General features: G+C 31.9%; 1 protein-coding gene and 1 long non-coding RNA gene across 13 annotated transcripts in view; one reads left to right on the plus strand and one right to left on the minus strand.

The window, feature by feature from the left end:
* Positions 1 to 3,222: 3,222 nt before the first annotated feature.
* On the plus strand, positions 3,223 to 24,005 carry LOC120355530. Its single transcript, XR_005573554.1, has 3 exons — positions 3,223 to 3,473; positions 16,005 to 16,195; positions 23,899 to 24,005. It is a non-coding gene; the product is annotated as an uncharacterized LOC120355530 (long non-coding RNA).
* Positions 6,419 to 25,200, minus strand: part of LOC120348790 — a 34,703-nt gene continuing 15,921 nt past the window's right edge. The window contains exons 3-6 of one of the 12 annotated variants that reach the window (XM_039444029.1): positions 23,858 to 24,039; positions 20,007 to 20,164; positions 16,751 to 16,841; positions 7,726 to 7,771 (exon numbers count right to left, since the gene is read on the minus strand). In XM_039444029.1, coding sequence (XP_039299963.1) covers positions 20,146 to 20,164; positions 23,858 to 24,039 — 201 coding nt within the window. In that variant the 3' untranslated portion in view covers positions 7,726 to 7,771; positions 16,751 to 16,841; positions 20,007 to 20,145. Of the gene's footprint in view, positions 7,482 to 7,685; positions 7,772 to 16,474; positions 16,842 to 20,006; positions 20,165 to 23,857; positions 24,040 to 25,200 lie in introns of those variants that run through there. The other 11 variants (XM_039444030.1, XM_039444028.1, XM_039444020.1 and 8 more) reach the window with 11 other exon arrangements.

Genomic DNA, 25,200 nt, shown 5'->3' on the forward strand with positions numbered 1-25,200 from the left:
AAGTCATTTTTGCTCCATGAGTAACAGTTCATTTTAATTTTCTACTTGTTATGAGGAATTGTACACTGCCATTATTGTGGAGGAGTGGATTGGATGTGATATCATGTATATATATATATATATATATATATATATATATATATATATATATATATATATATATATATCAATAAATAAGTAAATATCAGTTTTGGATGTAAGAATATCTGAAGGCCAAGTATTTTTGTAATTCTATGTTTGTATGATTTTAGCCCATTAAGTAGATGTAGCCTACATTTAAATGTGAAAAAATGAAATAACTACTTGTTATAAAGAATTATACATAATATGTATGTATAATAATATATATTATAATGGCTACTTTGTCATTATTGTGGAGGAATGGTTTGGCTGTAAGGGGAGATGTGGAGGCCAAATATTTTTGTAATTATATGTTTGTATGATTTTAGCCCATCAAGTAGATGATTTAATTGTGAAAAATTGAAATAACTACTCGTTTTAAAGAATTATACATATATATAGTTGTTGTTACTTAGTTTGAAAATGTAATTGTTTTTTAATTTCAGTCTTAGGGGATATTATGTAGGGAAGAATCGGCAAACAGCCTTTTTGGCCTTGTCACATTGTAACAGACAATGATGGGAGATTCTACAAAAGAAAAAGTAAGTCATCAACATTATCTACTTGTACAATACTCCGGATAGTCCGCTATTGCATTTCTTGTTTTGTTTGTTCATTTATTTTTATTCATATACAAATGCAATGATATATTACATATTATACAAATTATTCATATTATATGCATAACAATAATTATTATTATTGGCCTTATGAATTTTGATCTATTCATTTATATCTATCTCTTTAATAATTTAAAATTACAACATTATTAATGGACCAACATGCTTTCTTGAGGTTCAAACTGTTCCAATATTTCAATTCATACAACATTCCAGCACTATAAAATTCTAGCCAAACAGAATATTGTATGATAGGTAGTGAGTCTTATCATAGAGAAATATAGCAGACGGCCCATACTATGCCATTTCAGTTGCTATGAGCATTGGAACGTACAACATTGTGTGTTCGCTGTGAAGCAGTTTTTTTTTTAGAAACAATGAATCTGTAGTCACAGTGCAATGCTTTTTTGTCAATATTTTAGAGTTGGGCCTCAAGGTGCAATGCCCGATCGAAATACTGTACTCCGATGGGTTGCAGCGTTCAGGAGTACTAGTTCTCTGATGAGAAAGAAACCACCTGGTCTTCCCTGTTCAGTTCATACTCCTGAAAATGTAGACGGAGTCAGTGTCGTCAAGTCCTGATACCATATCCTCGTCTCAATCATCTAGGACTAGTAACAACTGCCGTTCTGACTCTACATTTTCCAGGGAATGGGGAAGACCAGGTGGTTTCTTTTTCATCAGAGAACTAGTACTCCTAAACGCTGCAACCCATCAGAGTACAATATTTTGATCAGGCATTGCACCTCAATGCCCAACTCTAAAATATTGACGGAAAAATATTGTACTGTGACTACAGATTCATTGTTTCTAAAAAAACCTTGTTAACAGCGAACACATGATGTTGTACATTCATTAACAGTGATGCTATCTTCCAGTAGCCACACAATGAATATAAAACCCCACTTTTTACAGATATGTTTATTTGAATGTGTGTGACTTGAGGAATGTTCTGTATAATATAAAATATTGAATCATTATATGAATATTAATTATTATATACAATTAAAATGTAATTGAATGTGTCGATTCGAATGGAACTATAGTGAGATTCATGTTATAAAGACAGTGGAAATGATAGGAAGTCATTGTTGCCACTTTTTCTTTCCACCACTACAGTGGATAGCTCTGATTCAAGTATTCCCTGTAAATCTGATATGATATTGATTAATGATTCTTTCTAATAATTATAAAACATATCTTAAATATATTCCATACATCATGGAGATATATTTTTCCATAATTTGATGATAAATTCTCATTATTGAAATGAAATATTTTGGTAGTTTATATTTGTGCATAGTCTAGTAACAATTCGGCAAATGTGTGGAGTTGGAAATAGATAGAGCTATCTATATAAGATATTTATAAGATACTGACTCTATAACCTGAATCTCACAATGGATAACCCAGCAGCAAGAAGTGCCACTTGGTTTTTTTTTTAATTTGCTGCTGCCCTAATCCATAATCTTTAGCAATTGACTCCATACAGCAACATTGATTTCTCTGATAATGCTACGAGATAGAGATACAAATATATGCTTTCAATAAATACTTCTATATCAAACATTGTGCACACTGTTGCAAACCTCATTATGGTGACGGCAGAGGGAAAATGCTCAAGCTTTGATTGAATATGGTTGGAATCGCCGGCGTCACCTAATGCGATCTGCTAGGGTTTAACAATTTATAGTCTACAATACAGTCGATTCAGCGAATCATGCTTAATGAGAATGGAGCAATTCTCTTCTTGAATGAATGAATAAAACAAATTTTTATGAAGACAATACAATGTATGATAATGATTGTTAAAATAAATAATCATTCAAGGTTTGATTTTTGTTTTCAGCACCGAAAAAACAAGGAAAATTTAAAGGCCTGCAAAATCCCAAGGAGGCTGGCGGCGGAAATAGATGCTATAGTGGAGGAGGCTCTGGAGAGGCAGGATATATTTGAGTGAAGGACATTAGAAACAATGTAAGGAAAAGTGATTTGTAAGGAGTACTCTGGAGAGGAGGGTACAGTGTCTGTAGGGTGAGTGACAAAGATCAATTCATTTCATTTTCATTGCTTATTAAGAATAAAAATTCAATCCATATTCAAAATTAATTCACTTCGCTCACTTAACAGTCACTATATATATAGCCTATTATCACAAATTTATCCACTATTCATTCATTCATTTCTATGATGATGATAATGATGATGATTTTAGGCCTACAATAATAAATTATTATCAATCGAGTATCATTATCAAATTTCAACTGAATATCATAATATGTAGCTATTAATTCCAATAATAAAATTGTTATGCTAGTTCACCAATTTCAAATCTATTATTGTAAAAAAAGTTATATTACAAGATTTGTGATTACATTTTCTTAATTTCCAAATTAAATTTAGAATTGATTGATTGATCATGCTTGATGAGAATGGAGCAATTCTCTTCTTGAATGAATGAATAAAACAAATTTTTATGAAGACAATACAATGTATGATAATGATTGTTAAAATAAATAATCATTCAAGGTTTGATTTTTGTTTTCAGCACCGAAAAAACAAGGAAAATTTAAAGGCCTGCAAAATCCCAAGGAGGCTGGCGGCGGAAATAGATGCTATAGTGGAGGAGGCTCTGGAGAGGCAGGATATATTTGAGTGAAGGACATTAGAAACAATGTAAGGAAAAGTGATTTGTAAGGAGTACTCTGGAGAGGAGGGTACAGTGTCTGTAGGGTGAGTGACAAAGATCAATTCATTTCATTTTCATTGCTTATTAAGAATAAAAATTCAATCCATATTCAAAATTAATTCACTTCGCTCACTTAACAGTCACTATATATATAGCCTATTATCACAAATTTATCCACTATTCATTCATTCATTTCTATGATGATGATAATGATGATGATTTTAGGCCTACAATAATAAATTATTATCAATCGAGTATCATTATCAAATTTCAACTGAATATCATAATATGTAGCTATTAATTCCAATAATAAAATTGTTATGCTAGTTCACCAATTTCAAATCTATTATTGTAAAAAAAGTTATATTACAAGATTTGTGATTACATTTTCTTAATTTCCAAATTAAATTTAGAATTGATTGATTGATCATGCTTGATGGACAGACAGGGAGACTGCAAACCTCACTCGATCATTGTTTAAATAATTAATTTCCAGCTGATAATTTTTATAAATTCATGAATACATTATTATTTTCTATTTGTTCATAAAATAGAATTACTTTTTAGCGATTTCCAACTCTATTTACAAAAATAGAACATATCACTGAAAGGCCTAACATGTCCTCGCCCAATTTAAATTGATGGTGTAATAACAGTAATAAATAAATAAATAGAAAGGAATAATTATTAGACCCCAAAATTTTCAATACATAGGCATTTCTGAGAATAAGGCTTCTTTGATTAGTTCTCATGGAATTTAATCGGGATTAAAAGCTATCAGACTTTGTGCAACCGGGCGATAATCCTCTAAAAAACAAACCCTCAAATAAGCAAATTAAATTTCCAATAATATAATAATTATCTATCTTCAACATACATAGTTCCCTATACTTCATAAAGTAGATAATTATAATTAAGAATAATAAGTATTTCAATACCATTTCCTACCTCTAATTCAAATTTTTACAAAATACTGAAAATGCATACTAACAGCATAATAAACACATCTGTTTGTTGTTTGACAATAAATAATACTTGACTGAATAAATAAATACATTCAATTAAAATCTAAATTAAAATTAAACTGAACAAAAATTAATATCTGCCTAAAAGTTGAAGTAGAATATCGCTTACAATAATAAAAATTAATCATCTTCATGTATATTTCTGTAAATTAGTCCAGATATTTAGCATTGGCCAATCCCATAAATCAATAGAATAATAATAGCACTCTACCTTCAGATAATTGCAGTTTCAAGTCTGCAAACTCCAAGACAGATAATTGCAATGTTTCAAGTAGAAAATTGAGGCTCTGGTTCAATCTTGACTTCCACCTTGACCACTGACTGACTCTGACTTGGCCACGACTCGACCTTGACTTGACCTTAATACCCTCTCAATATCATTTTACCATATTATCCTAAAACTGTTTAAATTATTCGACTATTTGGGGAAATTTTGTTTTTTCACAGTAAATAAGTTTCATAGCTTCATATTTGTCAAGATTGTTCAAGAGCCCACAATTTCTATTTACTATCTAGTTCAACTGAAATTTGTCATTTTGAATAGTTTAATTAATACAAAGTCCTCCAAAAAGAAAAACAGATCTGTAGGGTTCAATTATTAGGAATATTTTCAGTCTTTTACAGTAAACAGTAATCATATAACCAACCATGCATGATTCAGGAACCAAAACTTCTTTCATCCAAGAATAGTTGAATTACTATTGAGCATTTCCTGGACAGGTTTCCTTATTTCAGCCTAGTTGACTGATAAGTCTGATAGGCCAAAATATATTTTTCAAAAAATCAGTTGATCTTTTGATGGCCAAAGCAGAGGATATTTCATAAATTTGAGGGAGGTTCAGATGAATTTCTGGTACAGTCATTGTACCAGACAAATACATTGCTTTTAAACAGATGGAACTGGATTTTTTATGGTAGAGTAACTTTTGTATGTTGGTTGGAACAAATCGGTTCATTCTTGACTTGCTTTTGTTGTTCTCTGAGAGAAATTTCTACAGTTTGGACGTTCAGATGTTGCTGCATTATCATTAATATGGAGTATTGAATGCTCCAAGGTTTTTGGATGATAGGGTTTTGGGGAAATTTTCTTTGTCGACCAGTTGTGGTAGAGGTATCATTGTGATGAGAAACTGTTGAATGTGATGTAAGTATCGGTTCCACACACTTTGTGAGTCTGAGGCCTGAAGGCGGCCTTGAGGCGCCCGAGGCCGCCTTGAGGCAGAGGCCACCTGTGTGGGCCAGTCAAGGTATTTGCATTTCAAAGTATTTGTCCAATCCCCAGAATACCTCAAATACAGTATACAAATCCCCCCCAACCAAAGATTTTTTATTTACCACCAATAATTGTTTTGACCCCTCCCCCAAATAATTTTAATCACACTGTTTGCTTATTCGCCCCCCCCCCCCAGTGATCACCTGTTGTAAGTTGTTGGCTCAAGCTGTATGGTGTTGTTGGGAGGTTTTGTTGTAGTTTGCTGAGTGGTAAAGAGGGTCTACTATGTGGTCGAGGTAAACTCTCTCAGCTGTTGACCAAAGTCGACAATGAACCCTTTTTGTTCCAACCAACATACAATGAATGATTACGAAATTCAGATAAGTCTAGAACTTCAAACTCCCTACTTTTCCAAAAAACAAGCTGATTTATAGACAAGTACTAGTTTTACCTTCCAGGTTGCTCAAAGAACGTAATTCAACTAGGTAGCTTTTCTCTGCAATGCTCTTATTACTGCTGTTCAATGAATAATGAGTTAACCACCAAACTGCAATATCAAATTAAATCAAATCTTCATTTTTCCCAAAAACATAATTACAATGACAATGGTTGTAAGAAAGTAATATATAATATAAAATGAAATACCAACAGATAGGTTAAGATATTAATATAATACATACCAATATAATGTAATAATATAACATAACAATATAAACATAATTTCAATGGCAATGGTAATAAGAAACTATAATACAATATAACATGAAGAATGAAATACCATCAAATTGGATTGAATATAAATATATTAAACAGCAAGTCTCTGCAAGGTTTGAAAAAAACCTGAGTGCAGAGGCTTAGTGTTATTGAATTATTAATAAATAACAATATTATTCAAATAAATATTTAATATTATTGAAATAGCAATAGTATAAATCTAAACATAATTCATGCTCAAATCCCTTCCTGTTTCTCAATCTCTCTCTCTCTCTCAATGCTACAGTTTTCTATTCAGAACCATCTTTTGGTTGAAAAATATTTTTTGTTGATTAGTTCATCATCTAAGCATTGGGCTAGGACATCATTTTGGTGTTAGGACTCTTAAAATATATAATAGCTTTAATGGAACTCTCGTTGGAATAAAGCAGAATGGAAAATTCATTTTTATGCGGAATGAGAGAGTGATTTTGGAATAATTGACTTGAAAGAATATCCTCTCCACAACTAAGCTCTGTCAATCAAGCATCATCAATCAATGAAAAAATATTAAACAATTGACCATTTTTTTTAATTTAGGCAATACTATTTCTGTATGATAATTATGAACAAAATTTTCAATCATTATTAATTATTACCAGTATTTCTATTTTTCAATCATCATCATTATCATTTCAAATCAATTGAAACTATTCCTCATTTGACAGTTTAATAGATTCCGTTCCACATTTCAAAATCAAAACCTTTTTCTCCTAGAAATATTTTTGTTTTTTTCCTTTGAAAATTTTCAAATTTGTTTTTCCAAATTTAATTTTCCTAATTGTATTTTAAAAATTCACTTTCTCATAAAAAATCAAAATTTTCATATTTATGAATTGATTGAATCACTCAATCATAATAAAGACTGTGCCCAAATCTCTGAGTACTCCATCTCACTAAATTGCTCCAGTAAAACTTACTCACTTGCTCCAGCTCATTTAGAACCTCAGCCTCCTTCAGAAAGCCTCTCCACTCGCCTCTTCGACAGCCTTTTCGACAGCCTCCTCGACAGCCTCTTCAACAGCCTCCTCGACAGCCTCTTCAACAGCCTCTTCGACAGCCTCTTCGACAGCCTCCTCGACAGCCTCTTCGACAGCCTCCTCGACAGCCTCTTCAACAGCCTCCTCGACAGCCTCTTCAACAGCCTCCTCGACAGCCTCTTCAACAGCCTCCTCGACAGCCTCTTCGACAGCCTCCTCGACAGCCTCTTCAACAGCCTCCTCGACAGCCTCTTCGACAGCCTCCTCGACAGCCTCTTCGACAGCCTTTTCGACAGCCTCTTCGACAGCCTCCTCCACAGCCTCTAGGTCTCAATCCCCGGCCGGCTTTTCCTCATCGTGTCCTCCACATCCTTGAAAATAAAAAAGAATGTAATTAAGAAAAATAGTTAATGTAGGCCTACATAAAAAATGGAATGTAATGTGAAAATGGAATGTTAGGCTAGTTTAGGTTAGGATAGGTATAATAGTTAGTTTGGATATATATTCAAAAAAAGCCTATATAAAATCCCAAAAAAAATAAAAAATGATTGAAATAACAAAAAAATTATAGTTTAGGTAATCATTAATAATAGTAATAGTTAGTTAGGATAAATTTAAAAAAATCATAGTTTGGGTTATTATCATTAGTTAGGATATATTCAAAAAAATGCCTTTATAAAACAAAAAAATTTAAAACTTGAAATTTAAAAAAATCCTTTATAAACCCAAAAAAATTTAAAACTTGAAATTTAAAAAAATCATAGTTTGGGTTATTATCATTAGTTAGGATATATTCAAAAAAATGCCTTTATAAAACAAAAAAATTTAAAACTTGAAAATTAAAAAAAATGATAGGCTAGGTTATTATCATTATCAATAATAATAGTTGAGATATATTAAAAAATGCCTAAATTAAGAATAAAAAATATATAAATGTAAAACCAAAAAAATCTTAGGTTAAGTTATTATAGGCATTGCATTTATATAATAATTTATTATCTTGTTTTAGGAATATATCCTAAGAAAATATATTATGTAGGCCTACATTAAATACATAAGAAATAAAAAAGTAATTTTTCTTCATTGTTAGACTTGCTCAAAAAAATCTAAAATGCTCAAAAATCTTAATTTTGTTATTTTGAACTCACTGTTGAAAAAAATATACAGTGACATATCATGAGTCATACATCTTTAGATAAGTTCATGTTGGGCTTACTTCCTAAATCTTAATTTATCATAATGAACTCACTGGCAAAAAAAAACAGTGATAAATTATAATTCACTTTTCCCAATTGTTAGTATTTCATTTTAAATGCTCACAAAATCTCAATTTATTATCTTGAACTCACTGTAACAAAAAATAAAAAATACAGTGACATATTGTGAGTCAAAACTCTTTAAATTAGTTCATGTTGGACTTGCATCCTAAATGCCCACTAAATCTCAATTTATTATCATGAACTCACTGGCTAAAAAAAATACCAGTGATAAATTATAATTCACTTGTTAAGTAAATTACAAGTTAAAATTGTCCCAATTGTTAGTATTCCATCTTAGATGCAATAAGCTCATCATAGAGGTGATGATAATAATAGTAATATTTTCAATGATAATAGAATAATAATAATAATAAATGGCGCCAAGTGAAGAAATATGCAATAGCTGTAACAAAATAATATATGGTCGACAAGAGTCTGTTCAATGTGAAAAGTGTCCATTGAGACAACATGTTGCATGTTTACTGAAGAAGAACCTAATTTTTACAAAGACTCAGGCTCCAAATGTCAAGCCTGTATGAACAAGTCGCTCCCAATAAACAATACTCCAATGCTGATGACTCATAATACTGAACTAACCTTGCTCTCTGCACCAAAAGAGTTCTTGAAATATGTCAGGCAGAACAGAAATGAGTCAAATAGCTGTCCCACCTCCATATCAATGGATGGGGCCATCATTTCAAACCCTTATGAGATCTGTAAAATTTGTCTAAGCATACTCATTCAGTCACTTGGCGCCATGTGGTGGAACGGGTTGGCTGTAAGGGGTGATGGGAGGCCAACAAATAAAAAAATAATAATAAGAATAAAATGAATGCTCACAAAATCTCAATTCATTATCTTGAACTCACTGTAACAAAAAATAAAAAATACAGTGACATATTGTGAGTCATAACTCTTTAAATTAGTTCATGTTGGACTTGCATCCTAAATGCCCACTAAATCTCAATTTATTATCATGAACTCACTGGCTAAAAAAACAGTGATAAATTATAATTCACTTGTTAAGTAAATTACAAGTTAAAATTGTCCCAATTGTTAGTATTTCATTTTAAATGCTCACAAAATCTTAATTTATTATCTTGAACTCACTGTAACAAAAAATAGAAAAATACAGTGAAATATCATGAGTCATAACTCTTTAAATTAGTTCAAGCTGGACTTGCATCCTAAATGCCCACTAAATCTCTATTATCATGATCTCACTGGCTAAAAAAAATACCAGTGATAAATTATAATTCACTTTTCCCAATTGTTAGTATTTCATTTTAAATGCTCACAAAATCTTAATTTATTATCTTGAACTCACTGTAACAAAAAATAGAAAAATACAGTGAAATATCATGAGTCATACATCTTTAGATAAGTTCATGTTGGGCTTACTTCCTAAATCTTAATTTATTATCTTGTTTTAGGAATATATCCTAAGAAAATATATTATGTAGGCCTACATTAAATACATAAGAAATAAAAAAGTAATTTTTCTTCATTGTTAGACTTGCTCAAAAAAATCTAAAATGCTCAAAAATCTTAATTTTGTTATTTTGAACTCACTGTTGAAAAAAATATACAGTGACATATCATGAGTCATAACTCTTTAAATTAGTTCATGTTGGACTTGCATCCTAAATGCCCACTAAATCTCAATTTATTATCATGAACTCACTGGCTAAAAAAAATACCAGTGATAAATTATAATTCACTTGTTAAGTAAATTACAAGTTAAAATTGTCCCAATTGTTAGTATTCCATCTTAAATGCAATAAGCTCATCATAGAGGTGATGATAATAATAGTAATATTTTCAATTATAATAGAATAATAATAATAATAATAAATGGCGCCAAGTGAAGAAATATGCAATAGCTGTAACAAAATAATATATGGTCGACAAGAGTCTGTTCAATGTGAAAAGTGTCCATTGAGACAACATGTTGCATGTTTACTGAAGAAGAACCTAATTTTTACAAAGACTCAGGCTCCAAATGTCAAGCCTGTATGAACAAGTCGCTCCCAATAAACAATACTCCAATGCTGATGACTCATAATACTGAACTAACCTTGCTCTCTGCACCAAAAGAGTTCTTGAAATATGTCAGGCAGAACAGAAATGAGTCAAATAGCTGTCCCACCTCCATATCATTTCAAACCCTTATGAGATCTGTAAAATTTGTCTAAGCATACTCATTCAGTCACTTGGCGCCATGTGGTGGAACGGGTTGGCTGTAAGGGGTGATGGGAGGCCAACAAATAAAAAAATAATAATAAGAATAAAATGAATGCTCACAAAATCTTAATTTATTATCTTGAACTCACTGTAACAAAAAATAGAAAAATACAGTGAAAAATCATGAGTCATAACTCTTTAAATTAGTTCATGCTGGACTTGCATCCTAAATGCCCACTAAATCTCTATTATATCTCTATTATCATGATCTCACTGGCTAAAAAAACAGTGATACATTATAAGTCATTTTTGCTCCATGAGTAACAGGTCATTTTAATTTTCTACTTATGTGGAATTGTACACTGCCATTATTGTGGAGGAGTGGATTGGATGTGATATCATGTATATATATATATATATTATATATATATATATTATATATATATATATATATCAATAAATAAGTAAATATCAGTTTTGGATGTAAGAATATCTGAAGGCCAAGTATTTTTGTAATTGTATGTTTGTATGATTTTAGCCCATCAAGTAGATGTACATTTAAATGTGAAAAAATTGAAATAACTACTTGTTATAAAGAATTATACATAATATGTATGTATAATAAATATATATTATAATGGCTACTTTGTCATTATTGTGGAGGAATGGTTTGGCTGTAAGGGGAGATGTGGAGGCCAATATTTTTGTAATTATATGTTTGTATGATTTTAGCCCATCAAGTAGATGATTTAAATGTGAAAAAAATGAAATAACTACTCGTTTTAAAGAATTATACATAATATGTATGTATAATAAATATTACTTTGTCATTATTGTGGAGGAGTGGATTGGATGTGATATCATGTATATATATATATATCAATAAATAAGTAAATATCAGTTTTGGATGTAAGAATATCTGAAGGCCAACTATTTTTGTAATTCTATGTTTGTATGATTTTAGCCCATTAAGTAGATGTACATTTAAATGTGAAAAAATTGAAATAACTACTTGTTATAAAGAATTTTACATAATATGTATGTATAATAAATATATATTATAATGGCTACTTTGTCATTATTGTGGAGGAATGGTTTGGCTATAAGGGGAGATGTGGAGGCCAAATATTTTTGTAATTATATGTTTGTATGATTTTAGCCCATTAAGTAGATGTACATTTAAATGTGAAAAAATTGAAATAACTACTTGTTATAAAGAATTATACATAATATGTATGTATAATAAATATATATTATAATGGCTACTTTGTCATTATTGTGGAGGAGTGGATTGGATGTGATATCATGTATATATATATATATTATATATATATATATTATATATATATATATAATATATATATATATATTATATATATATATATAATATATATATATATATTATATATATATATATTATATATATATATATATCAATAAATAAGTAAATATCAGTTTTGGATGTAAGAATATCTGAAGGCCAAGTATTTTTGTAATTCTATGTTTGTATGATTTTAGCCCATCAAGTAGATGATTTAAATGTGAAAAAATTGAAATAACTACTTGTTATAAAGAATTTTACATAATATGTATGTATAATAAATATTACTTTGTCATTATTGTGGAGGAATGGTTTGGCTGTAAGGGGAGATGTGGAAGCCAAATATTTTTGTAATTCTATGTTTGTATGATTTTAGCCCATTAAGTAGATGTACATTTAAATGTGAAAAAATTGAAATAACAACTTGTTATAAAGAATTATACATAATATGTATGTATAATAAATATTACTTTGTCATTATTGTGGAGGAGTGGATTGGATGTGATATCATGTATATATATATATATTATATATATATATATAATATATATATATATATATATTATATATATATATATCAATAAATAAGTAAATATCAGTTTTGGATGTAAGAATATCTGAAGGCCAAGTATTTTTGTAATTGTATGTTTGTATGATTTTAGCCCATTAAGTAGATGATTTAAATGTGAAAAAATTGAAATAAACCTGTCTATGAATAATGGGATGTTTATACAGGGTGGTGCAGAGAAAACACAACCATGTTTTTCAAACTGCTAGTACTAGGTGATTGGGGGGGGGGGTTATTGCCCTCGAACGAATGTTGGCAGACGGCCCATACTATGCCATTTCAGTTGCTATGCGCGTTGGGACGTACAACTTCGTGTTTTCGCTGTGAAGCAGTTTTTCTAGAAACAATGAATCTGTAGTCACAGTGCGATGCTTTTGCGTCAATATTTTAGAGTTGGGCCTCGAGGTGCAATGTCCGATCGAAATACTGTACTCCGATGGGTTGCAGCGTTCAGGAGTACTAGTTCTCTGATGAAAAAGAAACCACCTGATCTTCCCTGTTCAGTTCATACTCCTGAAAATGTAGACGGAGTCAGTGTCGTCAAGTCCTGATACCATCTCCTCGTCTCAATCGTCTAGGACTTCGGAGGGAATGTTTTGAGAACAATTTTAGACTTTGCAGCTTTGTTGGGACTAGTTAGAAGGAGAATACATCAAAAGTTTCCATCCCTACCTCATGTGCTAAAAGGATGAGGGTGGTTTGAAAGTTGCATTTTTGAGCTTTTCGCTTCCACGTCTATATCTTAGGAAAAATGCTTTCAACCAATACCTACCATAGTTAGGTAAAAGTAGGTATTGGTTCAACTGACATGACTAACTATTCAAAAATGAAGCTTGAAAAATTCTCTACAATTTTTGTTGAGTAGAGTTTTGTGATATTTCCAACAGTTTCCGAGATATTCGCTCTTATAAGTGTGAAATTCTCAAGATAGCAGGTTTTTATCCAATGTTTTGCTTTTTCAGGGCTTATAACTCTCCAACAATGCATCTTTAAAGTATTACTCAACTTAGATTTGTAGAGCATTAGATTCTCTTAGATATGATGAATTATTTGACTGTTCCAATTTTCCCTTTCATTGTTATAGCAGCTTTAAGGTAGGGAGTGATATTTTCAATGCTGCATCATTGACAATCAATTGACAATAATATATTTAAAGGGGGTTTCTGGAACACAATTTTTGACTTTGCAGCTCAATTGTGACTATTTAGAGGGTAAACAGTGCGCATCTTTATTTCCTCTGTTGAAGGTGTGAAACCGCTGAGTTTACACTTGAAAATTTAGCAAACTTGAAAATTTCACCCCCTACATTAAAGCTGATATAACAATGGAAGGAATGCTTGGAATAGTCAATTAATACATCATATAAAAGAGAATTTAATACTCTACAGACCTAAGTTGAGTAATTATTTTTAAGATGCATTGTTGAAAAGTTATAAGCCCTGAAAAAGCAAAAAAATAGGATAAAAACCTGCTATTTTAAGAATTTCACACCTACAAGAGCGAATATCTTGGAAACTGTTGGAGATATCACAAAACTCTACAAAACAAAAATTGTAGAGAATTTATCAAGATTCATTTTTGAATAGTCATGTCAGTCGAACGCATTTTTGCCAAGATATAGGCGTGGAGCATAGAGGTTGGAACAGCCTGGTGAGCGCCCTCTTGGGGACGACTGGCCTCCTAGTGGAGTTCGACGACCATCCAGCATCGGGTGGTGTCCTCTACGTACTCCACGGCGGTGTCCTCACGAGAAGGGAAATCTTCAATTTCTACCATAGCGGCCAGCCAGTCTACAGATGGAAATAAATTAGAAATTTGCATTTGTTTAAATGCTGATTAATAAATAATTATTATTAAACGAAAAAATGGATTATCATTTAATTGATAATTATTCATTAATTAGAATTTGAACAAATGCAATTTCTTAATTATTTCAATCTGTAAAAATGTAGCCCTTCATTACTGCTCCAGCTTTCATAAGTTTTTGTCGGTTTGTTTCTAGATGGCAAGCACTTCACGTGCCAACCCCCAAAGAGGAGGCGTGAGGAGGAAGAGGATGCCCCTAGACCTCCCAAGAGAAGATGTGTTGTAAATGAACATCCACAGGCCCCTCTCCGAAGATCGGAGAGGATTCGACAACAAAAGTAAGTATCAACAAATTTTCCAATTTTTGACCGAATTTGACTTATGATACATGATTTTGAACCGCCTTGACGAGCTGAGAAAAATGAAGTGTAGTACGATGAGATCCGAACATTGTGTCAACAGTTATAAGTGTTTTTTGATCCTTTGTGTTTTGTGTTCATTTTGATCCTTGAGGTGTCCATATGCCAGCCTCTCCTCTAGGAAATACTGAAGATAGCAGGTTTTTATCCAATGTTTTGCTTTTTCAGGGCTTATAACTCTCCAACAATGCATCTTTAAAGTATTACTCAACTTAGATTTGTAGAGCATTAGATTCTCTTAGATATGATGAATTATTTGACTGTTCCAATTTTCCCTTTCATTGTTATAGCAGCTTTAAGGTAGGGAGTGATATTTTCAATGCTGCAACATTGACAATTATTCATTTAAAGGGGGTTTCTGGAACACAATTTTTGACTTTGCAGCTTAATTGTGACTATTTAGAGGGTAAACAGTGCGCATCTTTATTTCCTCTGTTGAAAGTGTGAAACCGCTGAGTTTACACTTGAAAATTTAGCAAACTTGAAAATTTCACCCCCTACATTAAAGCTGCTATATAACAATGGAAGGAATGCTTGGAATAGTCAATTAATACATCATATAAAAGAGAATTTAATACTCTACAGACCTAAGTTGAGTAATTATTTTTAAGATGCATTGTTGAAAAGTTATAAGCCCTGAAAAAGCAAAAAAATAGGATAAAAACCTGCTATTTTAAGAATTTCACACCTACAAGAGCGAATATCTTGGAAACTGTTGGAGATATCACAAAACTCTACAAAACAAAAATTGTAGAGAATTTATCAAAAATTCAAACTTTAGGCGCTCATATCTCAAAAAGTAATGATCAGAAAAAAAATGTTTTCCTGAGAAAACTTTTTCATTTTGATAGCTGGATGATATACAAATCAAAAAACTTTGAAAAATATAACGAGTAAAAAGTACATTTTTAGCCTTTGCACAACCTTATCAGACAGAATTGTGGAAGCCATCTTAATGAGAATGGAGCAAATCTTAATGAATACAATACAATAGATGATTTTCATTGTGATGAAATTGATCAATGAAGGTTTGATTTTTGTTTACAGCATAGACAATCTAAGGAATCAGTGAAAGCGCTTCAAATTCCCCGCAGACTGCAGGGGAAAGTTAACGCAGCGATCGAGGAAGCACTGGAGTTGCAGGACAACTTCCATTAAATAAATAAAAAGAGACAAAGGCTCGGGGGTTAAAGAAAAATGTAAGGATTTACTCAGCAGAGGAGGGCAGTGTCTGTAGGGTGAGTGACAAACATCAATTCATTTCACTTTAATTGTTTATTCAATCCATACTCAAAATTAAATTACTTCTGCTTATTACACAGGTACACTATATAACCTCATAAATTTATCCTCTTTTAAATTCATCCATTAATTTATGTGATGATGATGATAATTCTTTACTAATTTAAATTTCTTAATTCAATTTATAATTTTATTATAATGATTGATCATGCTTGATGGACAGACAGGGAGACTGCAAACCTCACTTGATGAAAGTTTAAATGATAGTTTTTTCATTGTTATCAATTCATGGTATAATGAAATTATTTTTTATTGGTTCAATGTAATAGAATTTCAGCCCTATTTATAGATATTACTGAAGTCGTGAAGACTTGTAAAGACTTGTCTTAGCTCAATGCCATTGATGGTGTAATAATATTAATAAATAAATAAGAAAGGATTACAAATCCCCAACATTTTTAATACTTAGGCCTATTTTGTTTTGCAAAATAATTCTTAATTTTAATAATATAAATAAAGAAAGGATAAGAAGACCCCAACATTTACAATACCTCATTGGCATAAACTTTCGTCTGTCCGTTATCTTCCCATATTCTGGATCTTGGGGGATTTCGATTACATTCGTCTCAGTAACCAGCCTATCTGGAAAATTTGTAACAATGTATTGAGTAGGTGGATAATTAATTAATTTAGAATTATTGAAACTTGGAAGTTTGGCATCATTAGGCCTACAATGTAATTGATTAACTAGAGCAGGATTTTATTTGTAGCTAAATTGCAGTTTCAAGTCTTCAAACTCCAAAACTGTTTCAAGTAGAAAATGAAAGCTCTGGTACAATCTTGACCTTCGACCTTCACCACTGACCGACTGGCCACGACTTGACCTCGACTTAACCCTAATTCTCCCCTCAATATTTATTTATTTTTCCATCTTATCATAAAACTGTTCATATCCGGTTATTCGACTATTTGGGGAATTTTTATTTTTTTCACAGTTTGATAGTTATTTCAGATAGTTTCTTTCAGATAGTTTTTCATAGTTTTATCTTTTTAAAGGTCGAGATTGTTTCAGAGCTCACAATTTCTATTTATTATAGAGTTGAACTGAAATTTTTCATTTTAGATAATTTAATGTCAATTCGTCCAAAAAAATAAATGTTGGCTTAAATATAGGGTTTATTTATCAGGAATATTTCATTGACAGTTTTTATATAATCAACCCAAGGAGGATGATTCGGGAACCAAAATTTATTTCTTTAAATCATGTCTAGTTGAATTAGCATTGAGCATTCCTGGGGCAGGTTTACTTATTTCAGCTAAGTTTATTTGAGTGACTGATAAGTCTGTTTTTTTTCAAAACATCAGTCTTTTGATGGCCAAGGCAGGGAATTCTTTTTGAAGAATGGAGGAGGGTTCAGATAAATTTCTGGTACAGTCATTGTACTATATAAATCCATTGCTTTACACAGATAAAACTGGATTTTTTAGGGTAGCCTGCAGTAAAATCTGTATGTTGGTTGGAACAGACTGGTTCATTCTTGACTTGTATGTTATTCTCTGAGAGTGATTTCTACAGTTTGGTCGTTGCTGTATTATCAAGATGATTATGAAGATAAAGAATTGAATTCTGTGGTTTTTGGGTGATTGGGTTTTTTTGGGTGATAGGTATGTATCATTGTGACGAGATATTGTTGAATGTGACGTAAGTATCGGCTCCACACATTTTGTGAGTCTGAGGCCTAAAGGCGGCTTTGAGGCGCCCGAGGCCGCCTTGAGGCAGAGGCCACATGTGTGGGCCAGTTAAGGTACTTGTATTTGTTTTTGAAGGTAAGTATTCGAAAACGGAGAATGAATAAATTTGTCCTCCCCCACACCAAGCCCAAAGACCCTCTAAATACCTCAAATTTAGTACAATACCACCCGCTCTGAATACCCCACATTTATACAAACCCCCCCCCACCCCTGAATACTTCAAATACAGTATACCAATCCCCCAACCCAAGATTTTTTTTTAATAATTGATTGAAATGACACCGTTTGCTTATTACTACCCCCCCCCCCCACAGGGATCACCTATTGTAAGTTGTTGTTGCCAAAAATCTGAATATGTTGGTGAGTTGTTGGCTCAAGCTGTGGCGGTTGTTGTGAGGGTTTTGTTGTGGTTTTCTGAATGGTACAGAGGGTTTACTATGTGGTCGAGGTAAACTCTCTCAGCTGTTGACCAAAGTCGACAATGAACAGTTTGTTCCAACCAACATACAATGAATAACTTGAGAATTCACTTACAAATTCAGATAACTCTAGGACTGCTAGCTCCCTGCTTTTTCCTTTTCATAAAGAATGATTTGTATTCCCTTCCAGGTTGCTCAATGATCGTAATTCAACTAGGTACATTACTTCTGTAATTTCCTAATTATTCCTCTTCAATAAATAGTACAGGTCTGAAATTAATTTACATTAATTTATCCACCGCTCTATAGAGGCTCAATACATTTATTGTCTCTTTGCTCCATTTAAGAAGTTTAGATACATATTTTTCAAAAATCTTTTGTCTTCTATGCCAGCCAATGAACATCCCCTATCACCAATTCGTTCAAGTCCTTGTGCACATTGATTTTTGGACGTACAAATTTTTGGGTTTGCCGTCCTTATAAATTCTATTAAGATTAAAAGATAATGTTAATCAAGTTCCGTTCAATCTAATAGGATTTACAAGGACGGCAAAGAATCGTATGCGTAAAATCAATGTGAGTGTAGCTAGCTTAACACAATCCGAAAAGTACAAAAAAAGCTGGGTTGACAGAATAAGAAATCCTAATTTTATAAATTTCACATTATAAGTCCTGAATAATTAAATCTAAGCTATATATGATAATTGGAATATCTATATATAAATAATAATAATAAAAAAAGTTATAAAAAATAACAATACTTTAGAATATTAAATTAAAACATTCTTTTATCAGCTGTTTCTTAAGACTCCTCTTCCACCTATGAATATGAATATAAAAATAAAATTAACAACCAAATAATTGCAGTAATTGAAATATAATAGAATAAATATTGGAACATGGTCAATTATCGGCTTAACTCACTTCCTGTTTCTATTTATCTCACATTCTCAATGCTGCATTTTTTATTCAGAACCATCTTTTGTATAAAAAAATAATGTTTTATTGATCCATCGATACATTGAGCCAAGACACAAGTTTTGTTGATCTACAGACTTGAAAAATAGGAGAGCTTTAATAGAAATTTGTTGAAAATAAGCAGAATTGCAATGTAATTTTATGTGGCAGGGTAATAATTTTGAAAATAATTGAAGTGAAGAAGGTGTGCTGCTCTCCACGACTGTCAATCAAGCATTATCAATCAATGAAATATTTTCCATCCATCTTTGTACAGTAGAACATGGACTGTCTTAAGACACTTTATAGGTTTCAAAGGAACAACATAGATTTTCACTTATTCTTGTAAGATAACTATTATTATCAGAGATCTCCAATGTTTCTTAGTTAGGCTACAAATGTTTTTATTTTTCAATTATCATAATCATCATCATCATTAAATCATCCCGTTTTACATTCTATAATCAAACCCCACTTCACCCTAGACATATTTCTGACATTCGTATTTTCCAAATTAATTATAAATCATAATTTTCCACTGTATCTTCAAAATTAAAAAAAAAATCAGTTTCTCATAAAAATCCAAATTTTCATATTTATGAAATGATTGAATGAATCACTAATAATAAAGACTGTGCCCGAATGTGTGAGTACTCCAACTCATCGCTCCAGTACTTACTTGCATCTTTAGCACTACAGCCTTTGTCTCCTTCGAAATGCCTCTCCAGCCTCAGCTTGCCTCTTTCCCCTGTGTCTGCATTCCCTCCCTCATCATCCTCCAGTTCTCCAGCCTCATTCATCATCCTTCAGCCAACGCTTCACACATCGTCATATCTCCTGTTAAAATAGAAAAAAATTATATTATAGTTATAAGCATTAGTCTTATATTATTAGATATATTGTTGTTAAAGGATATATTCAAAATATATATTATATAGGCCTATATTATAAGAACCAGAAAAGTTAAAATTTAAAAAAAATAGAGTAGGTTTAGGTTATTCATTATAGGCATTACTTTCACAAATTATTATAAAACCACAAAAAATTAGGTTAATTTATCTAGGTTATATATTATGTAATAGTTATAGAAAACCCAAAAAAATAATAAAATTATAAAACACAAAAAATTAGGTTAGTCTATCTAGGTTATATATTATGTAAATAGTTATAGAAAACCCCAAAAAATTAATAAAATTATAAAACACAAAAAATTAGGTTAGTTTATCTGGGTTATATATTATGTAATAGTTATAGAAAACCCCAAAAAATTAATAAAATTATAAAACACAAAAAATTAGGTTTAGTTATTACAGGTAATAGTTTACTATTATTATAAAACCCCCAAAAAATTAATAAAAAAATAGGTTATTATAGTTTATTTATTGTATTCTTGTTTTAGGATATATTCAAAAAATATAATATGGGCCTATATAATATTAATAAAAAATTAAAAGAAAAATGTATTTTAGGTTAGTTTATTATAGACTATTTTTATTATTAGAGTACCTACTTGAAGGTGGCTTCATGTAAGAAAATTTCATCCTTGTAAATAATTACCAATGATTCTATACTAAATAGTAATTCTATTTTCATATTGTCATACAACATTTCTACTCTATTTGTTTTGAAATAAATTGATGCTAGCAAATTAAATTGATTCTGTAGAAGGGCCAAACTACTTTCATGATTTTACCACTGGAAGATATCAGTGATTCAGCAGTAAATAACTGTGATATCTCTTTGAAGACTGAACAAATTATACACAGGAAAGACTATTTGAGAAAAGACTGTTTATTAGATAAATATTACTACATTAGTTGTAATTAAATATCAAAATAGTAATATTAGATAATTATTCTGATGTAGACGAAACATAATGTGACTTTCAAAGTGCATTTCTGTATGTAGCCTAATACAACAAGCTATTATTTCTATAAATAGAATAGCTGTGTTCAAAATATTGACAAAATAACTGTGTCTTATTGTTGAAGTGACAAACTTATTGTTAAAGTGTTAAGCTGTGTTTACACAAAAGTTATTAACAAAATGTTTATTTTTCCGTCCTTATAGATTCTATTAGATTGAACATAACTTATCATACACATGATGTGCATATGTGTTTGTCAAACTCCGTTTAATCTAATAGAATCTGTGAAGACGGAAAATGAACATTTTGTTAATAACTTTGGTGTAAATGCAGCTTAATATTCATTACATCATTGTTTTATTATTTTATATTTGTTTTTGATTAATTTGTTTACATATTTTTATCGAAGAGAATAATTCGAAATATTGACAAAATAATTGTGACATCACTCATCTGTTTCTATTTGTTATACCGTAGATGTTTTCGAATTACAGTATTGATATATTGAACAAAACTTATTGAAGTATTATTTTTATCACTTTATTGCCTTATTCTATTATGTTAGTTTTTATTCGTTTGTTTATATATTTTTCAATTTCAATGAATAGCCTAAATAAATTTGATTTGTACAATGATATCCCCCCTCTCACAAACTCAACTACAGAGGTAAGTTAAGTGTTAAACTATGAAACTGTTAGCACAGATCCAATGGTTGTCTGTAGTATTAATAGTTATTTGTATATCTAGAGTGAAAAGTACTGTTTTTTCTCCCTGAGGGGAAAGTTTGAAGCCCGAGGCAAAGCCGAGGGCAACAATTTTCCTGAGGGAGAAAAAACATTTTTCACTCGTGTTATACACAACATTTTTCCTTCACCTACATTTTTATAAAAACTGCAAATAAAATAATTTTTAAAAACGTATGTGACCAAACAATGTGTTACAACATTAATATAAAGAGTAGACAGAAACAGCTGGCTTGTAATCACAGTTCTCCGCCACAGAATAGGTACAGAATGGAAACTGTCAATCAAACGCCTATCTAACCAATGCTTTTTACATGGCACAAATACTAGACACGTCACGTGACCTTAGGAACTTCCAATCCTGGTCTTCTGATTGGCTCGCGGCAGTGAACGAGATCAATTGATCCGGATCAGTAAAGGGATCCGAACCTCCCATCAATACTATTGCAATGCGGAACTTCCTAACAAGATGGCGGAAATTTGCGCCAGGGTACTAGCCGAGTTTCCATACTGTATGTATACTGTGGCTGTGCGCTATCTGTCGGCAAAAGTTGTAACAACAATGGCCGCCACAACTACAGCTATGATGAAGTTCCCGTTTCAAATTTGGTTAATGGGAATATTCGTTGGCTGGTATTTTGAATAACATGGAATAAAAAAATACATTTTTTTAGTACAGTGATGAAGTTTGTAATAATTTCAGCATACAAACATAAATTTCATATATTGATCAAATGTCTGGTTGAGGTATTGAATTTAGTTGGTTTAATGACTACTCTATATATGCTTCCTCATCTGAGCTTAGACCTTCTAACCTATTTCAAATCAAAGACCTTAAAGAGATATAGACTCACAATGCCTATGCCTTCCCAATGATAGCTCTTACTTGAAATTGAAGTCTGCCATTGGGGTATTTTAGCACGATATATTATATCTATATATTTGTAATATAATATAGGTTGCTCCCTCAATGGCCGATTTCAATTCCAAGTACGACACTAGCGCTGCATGTGAGTCTATGCATCTTTAAGGTCTTTGAACGTTTTCTACGTAGATATTCAAATGTACGTTTTTAAAATAGAGATGCTTCCTATGTTATAATGGAGTTACTTTTACGCTCTAGGGAGTTTTCCTGTTTTTTCATCCCGAGAGCGAAAAGGTGACTCTTTAGTATTTATTATGTTCCAGGGAGTAAAGTAAGCACTTTAGACAGTAGGTGGAGAAAAAAATTTTTTTTTCAAAATTTTCAGAACACTTTAATATTTTTTTACATGCGTATGGTACTTGCTAATATATGGTAGGTATTGAGACATTGACAATAGTCCATATTATTTTCTCTGGTAAAGTGCTTTCCATGCGCTAAAAATTTTAAATTCAAAGTTTCTTGCTTCAAGTGTTTGGTCAGAAAATTAGGCAACATTTTTATGAAGTGGAGGATAACCTATTTTAATGAATCAAAATCCGGGGAAGGAACAGTTTTGGGCTGTGCCTGTTGATCACACACCAAATTATTTTAAAAAATAATTGTGTATCGTTGAATCAATAAAAGAATAAAACTCTTAATCAAGTGAAAATAGACTACCTGTTCTCCTGCTTTCAAACGACTCCATTACTGCGTTTATTCTTTCTTGCAAGCTCTGCTGTGAGACGAGCTTAGTTCTGCTTGTATGGCACCTGACATGCGTTTAACCATGTTTTTCACATAAAAAATAGGCCTGAACGGTACTGAGGCCCGGTTGCACAAAATCCTGTTAAAACTGTTTTAACCGCGATTCAATTCCACGAGAACCAATCAGAGAAGCCTTCATTTTAAGGCAATCTTCTCTGAAGACTGTCTCTCACAGTGGTTCTCTATGATTGCTAATCTTTTCTCGATGATTTTATCAACTGTATTTGATTGACTGTGATTTTTCTACTTACATGAACGGTGTTGTAGGTTTCATTGAATTGATATTTTTTAGCACCATTTTGCTTGGAACCAGTTGCAGTTGTTGGCGAATGGCGGCCGTTAAAGGGTGATTCAGAGCAAGTGCCTCCATTATGAATGAGCTGAGTGGAGCCACAGCTGCCTTCAATAAACTCACCACACATTCCAAACGCACCTGGACAACACCATTAATACATTTCATTTCTATTACCTAGTTAAAAATCACTAAAATTAGTTATAAATCAGTACAACTGTAACTTTAACCTTCTAGTCGTGACCCTTGGTCCTGAAGACCTAGACAATTTTTGTTATAATTGTAATTGTGCTGCAGTGCGCGTTACTGTCTACTGTGGTCAATGTAAATTCATGTCAGTAGCCAATCAAACTTGGCCACGTAGTGTTAGTGCTCTGTGACTTGTTTTCGTGAAATGTTGCTTCTGGGTCCCCAGCACCCAAGGGTCACGACTAACGTTACTTTTTTTATTTCCTTCATATGTACATTTTCAAGCAATAGTGATTGAATTCAAGAAGTGAACATCTACGTTTTGGACAGAGACTTCAAAGAATGTACAAATCCACTTCTATAAACCATATTCAGAGCGCTCAAGCGGTCACCCTTTCAACGGGAGTAGCAGACGCATGATTCCCAACTTATCTAAACGTTAGCTTATCAGTGCGACCACTGAGTCAAACCGCTCACAAATTTCTGTCGATAATTTCATTTAAATGATTATTTATGAGGTTCAATTCCGCAATTTAGCATCATATGCTAAGTGAGGTCAACGTTATGATGACAGTAGAGAAATATAAGAGTACAGCGTTGCTGATTCTCTGCCTTGCCACTGCCGTCTACAGAAGATAGTTGATACCGGTATATCTGATCTAATTTAACTGTTAATTCTTGTTTAAAATAACCAGTTATATTCTATTCATCAAGAGAAATATTTTCAATGATTCAAAGAAAATTCTTTATAATTGATATTGAAAGTTTTGTCAATTAATTATATTTCTACATTGTTAGAAAACGATCTGGCAACGTTGTGGAGGTATAGAAGAATAGCGCTTTCTGCTTTGTCGAATGATAGACAAGGATAGCAACACCAATGTTAATCAAATACTGTCGTTATAACTATACACTATAGTCCCTATCCCAATTCTCGTAGTTGAGCTTATCAAGGGGAACGCGCCAACCAAGCTCCCCGTCAGCCGAGCTCCTTTAAAAACAACTTTCGAGGGGATTGGTTGTCGTCTACGGTCCCGAAAACCAGTAACCTCCTAACCAGTAGGGGATTGGCTGTCGGGGAGACTCGTTGACGCCAGCGTGCAAGGGGCTTGG

This window comes from Nilaparvata lugens, unplaced genomic scaffold, assembly GCF_014356525.2.
Source record: "Nilaparvata lugens isolate BPH unplaced genomic scaffold, ASM1435652v1 scaffold2549, whole genome shotgun sequence".
In the NCBI taxonomy this organism is placed as follows: Eukaryota; Metazoa; Arthropoda; class Insecta; order Hemiptera; family Delphacidae; genus Nilaparvata; species Nilaparvata lugens.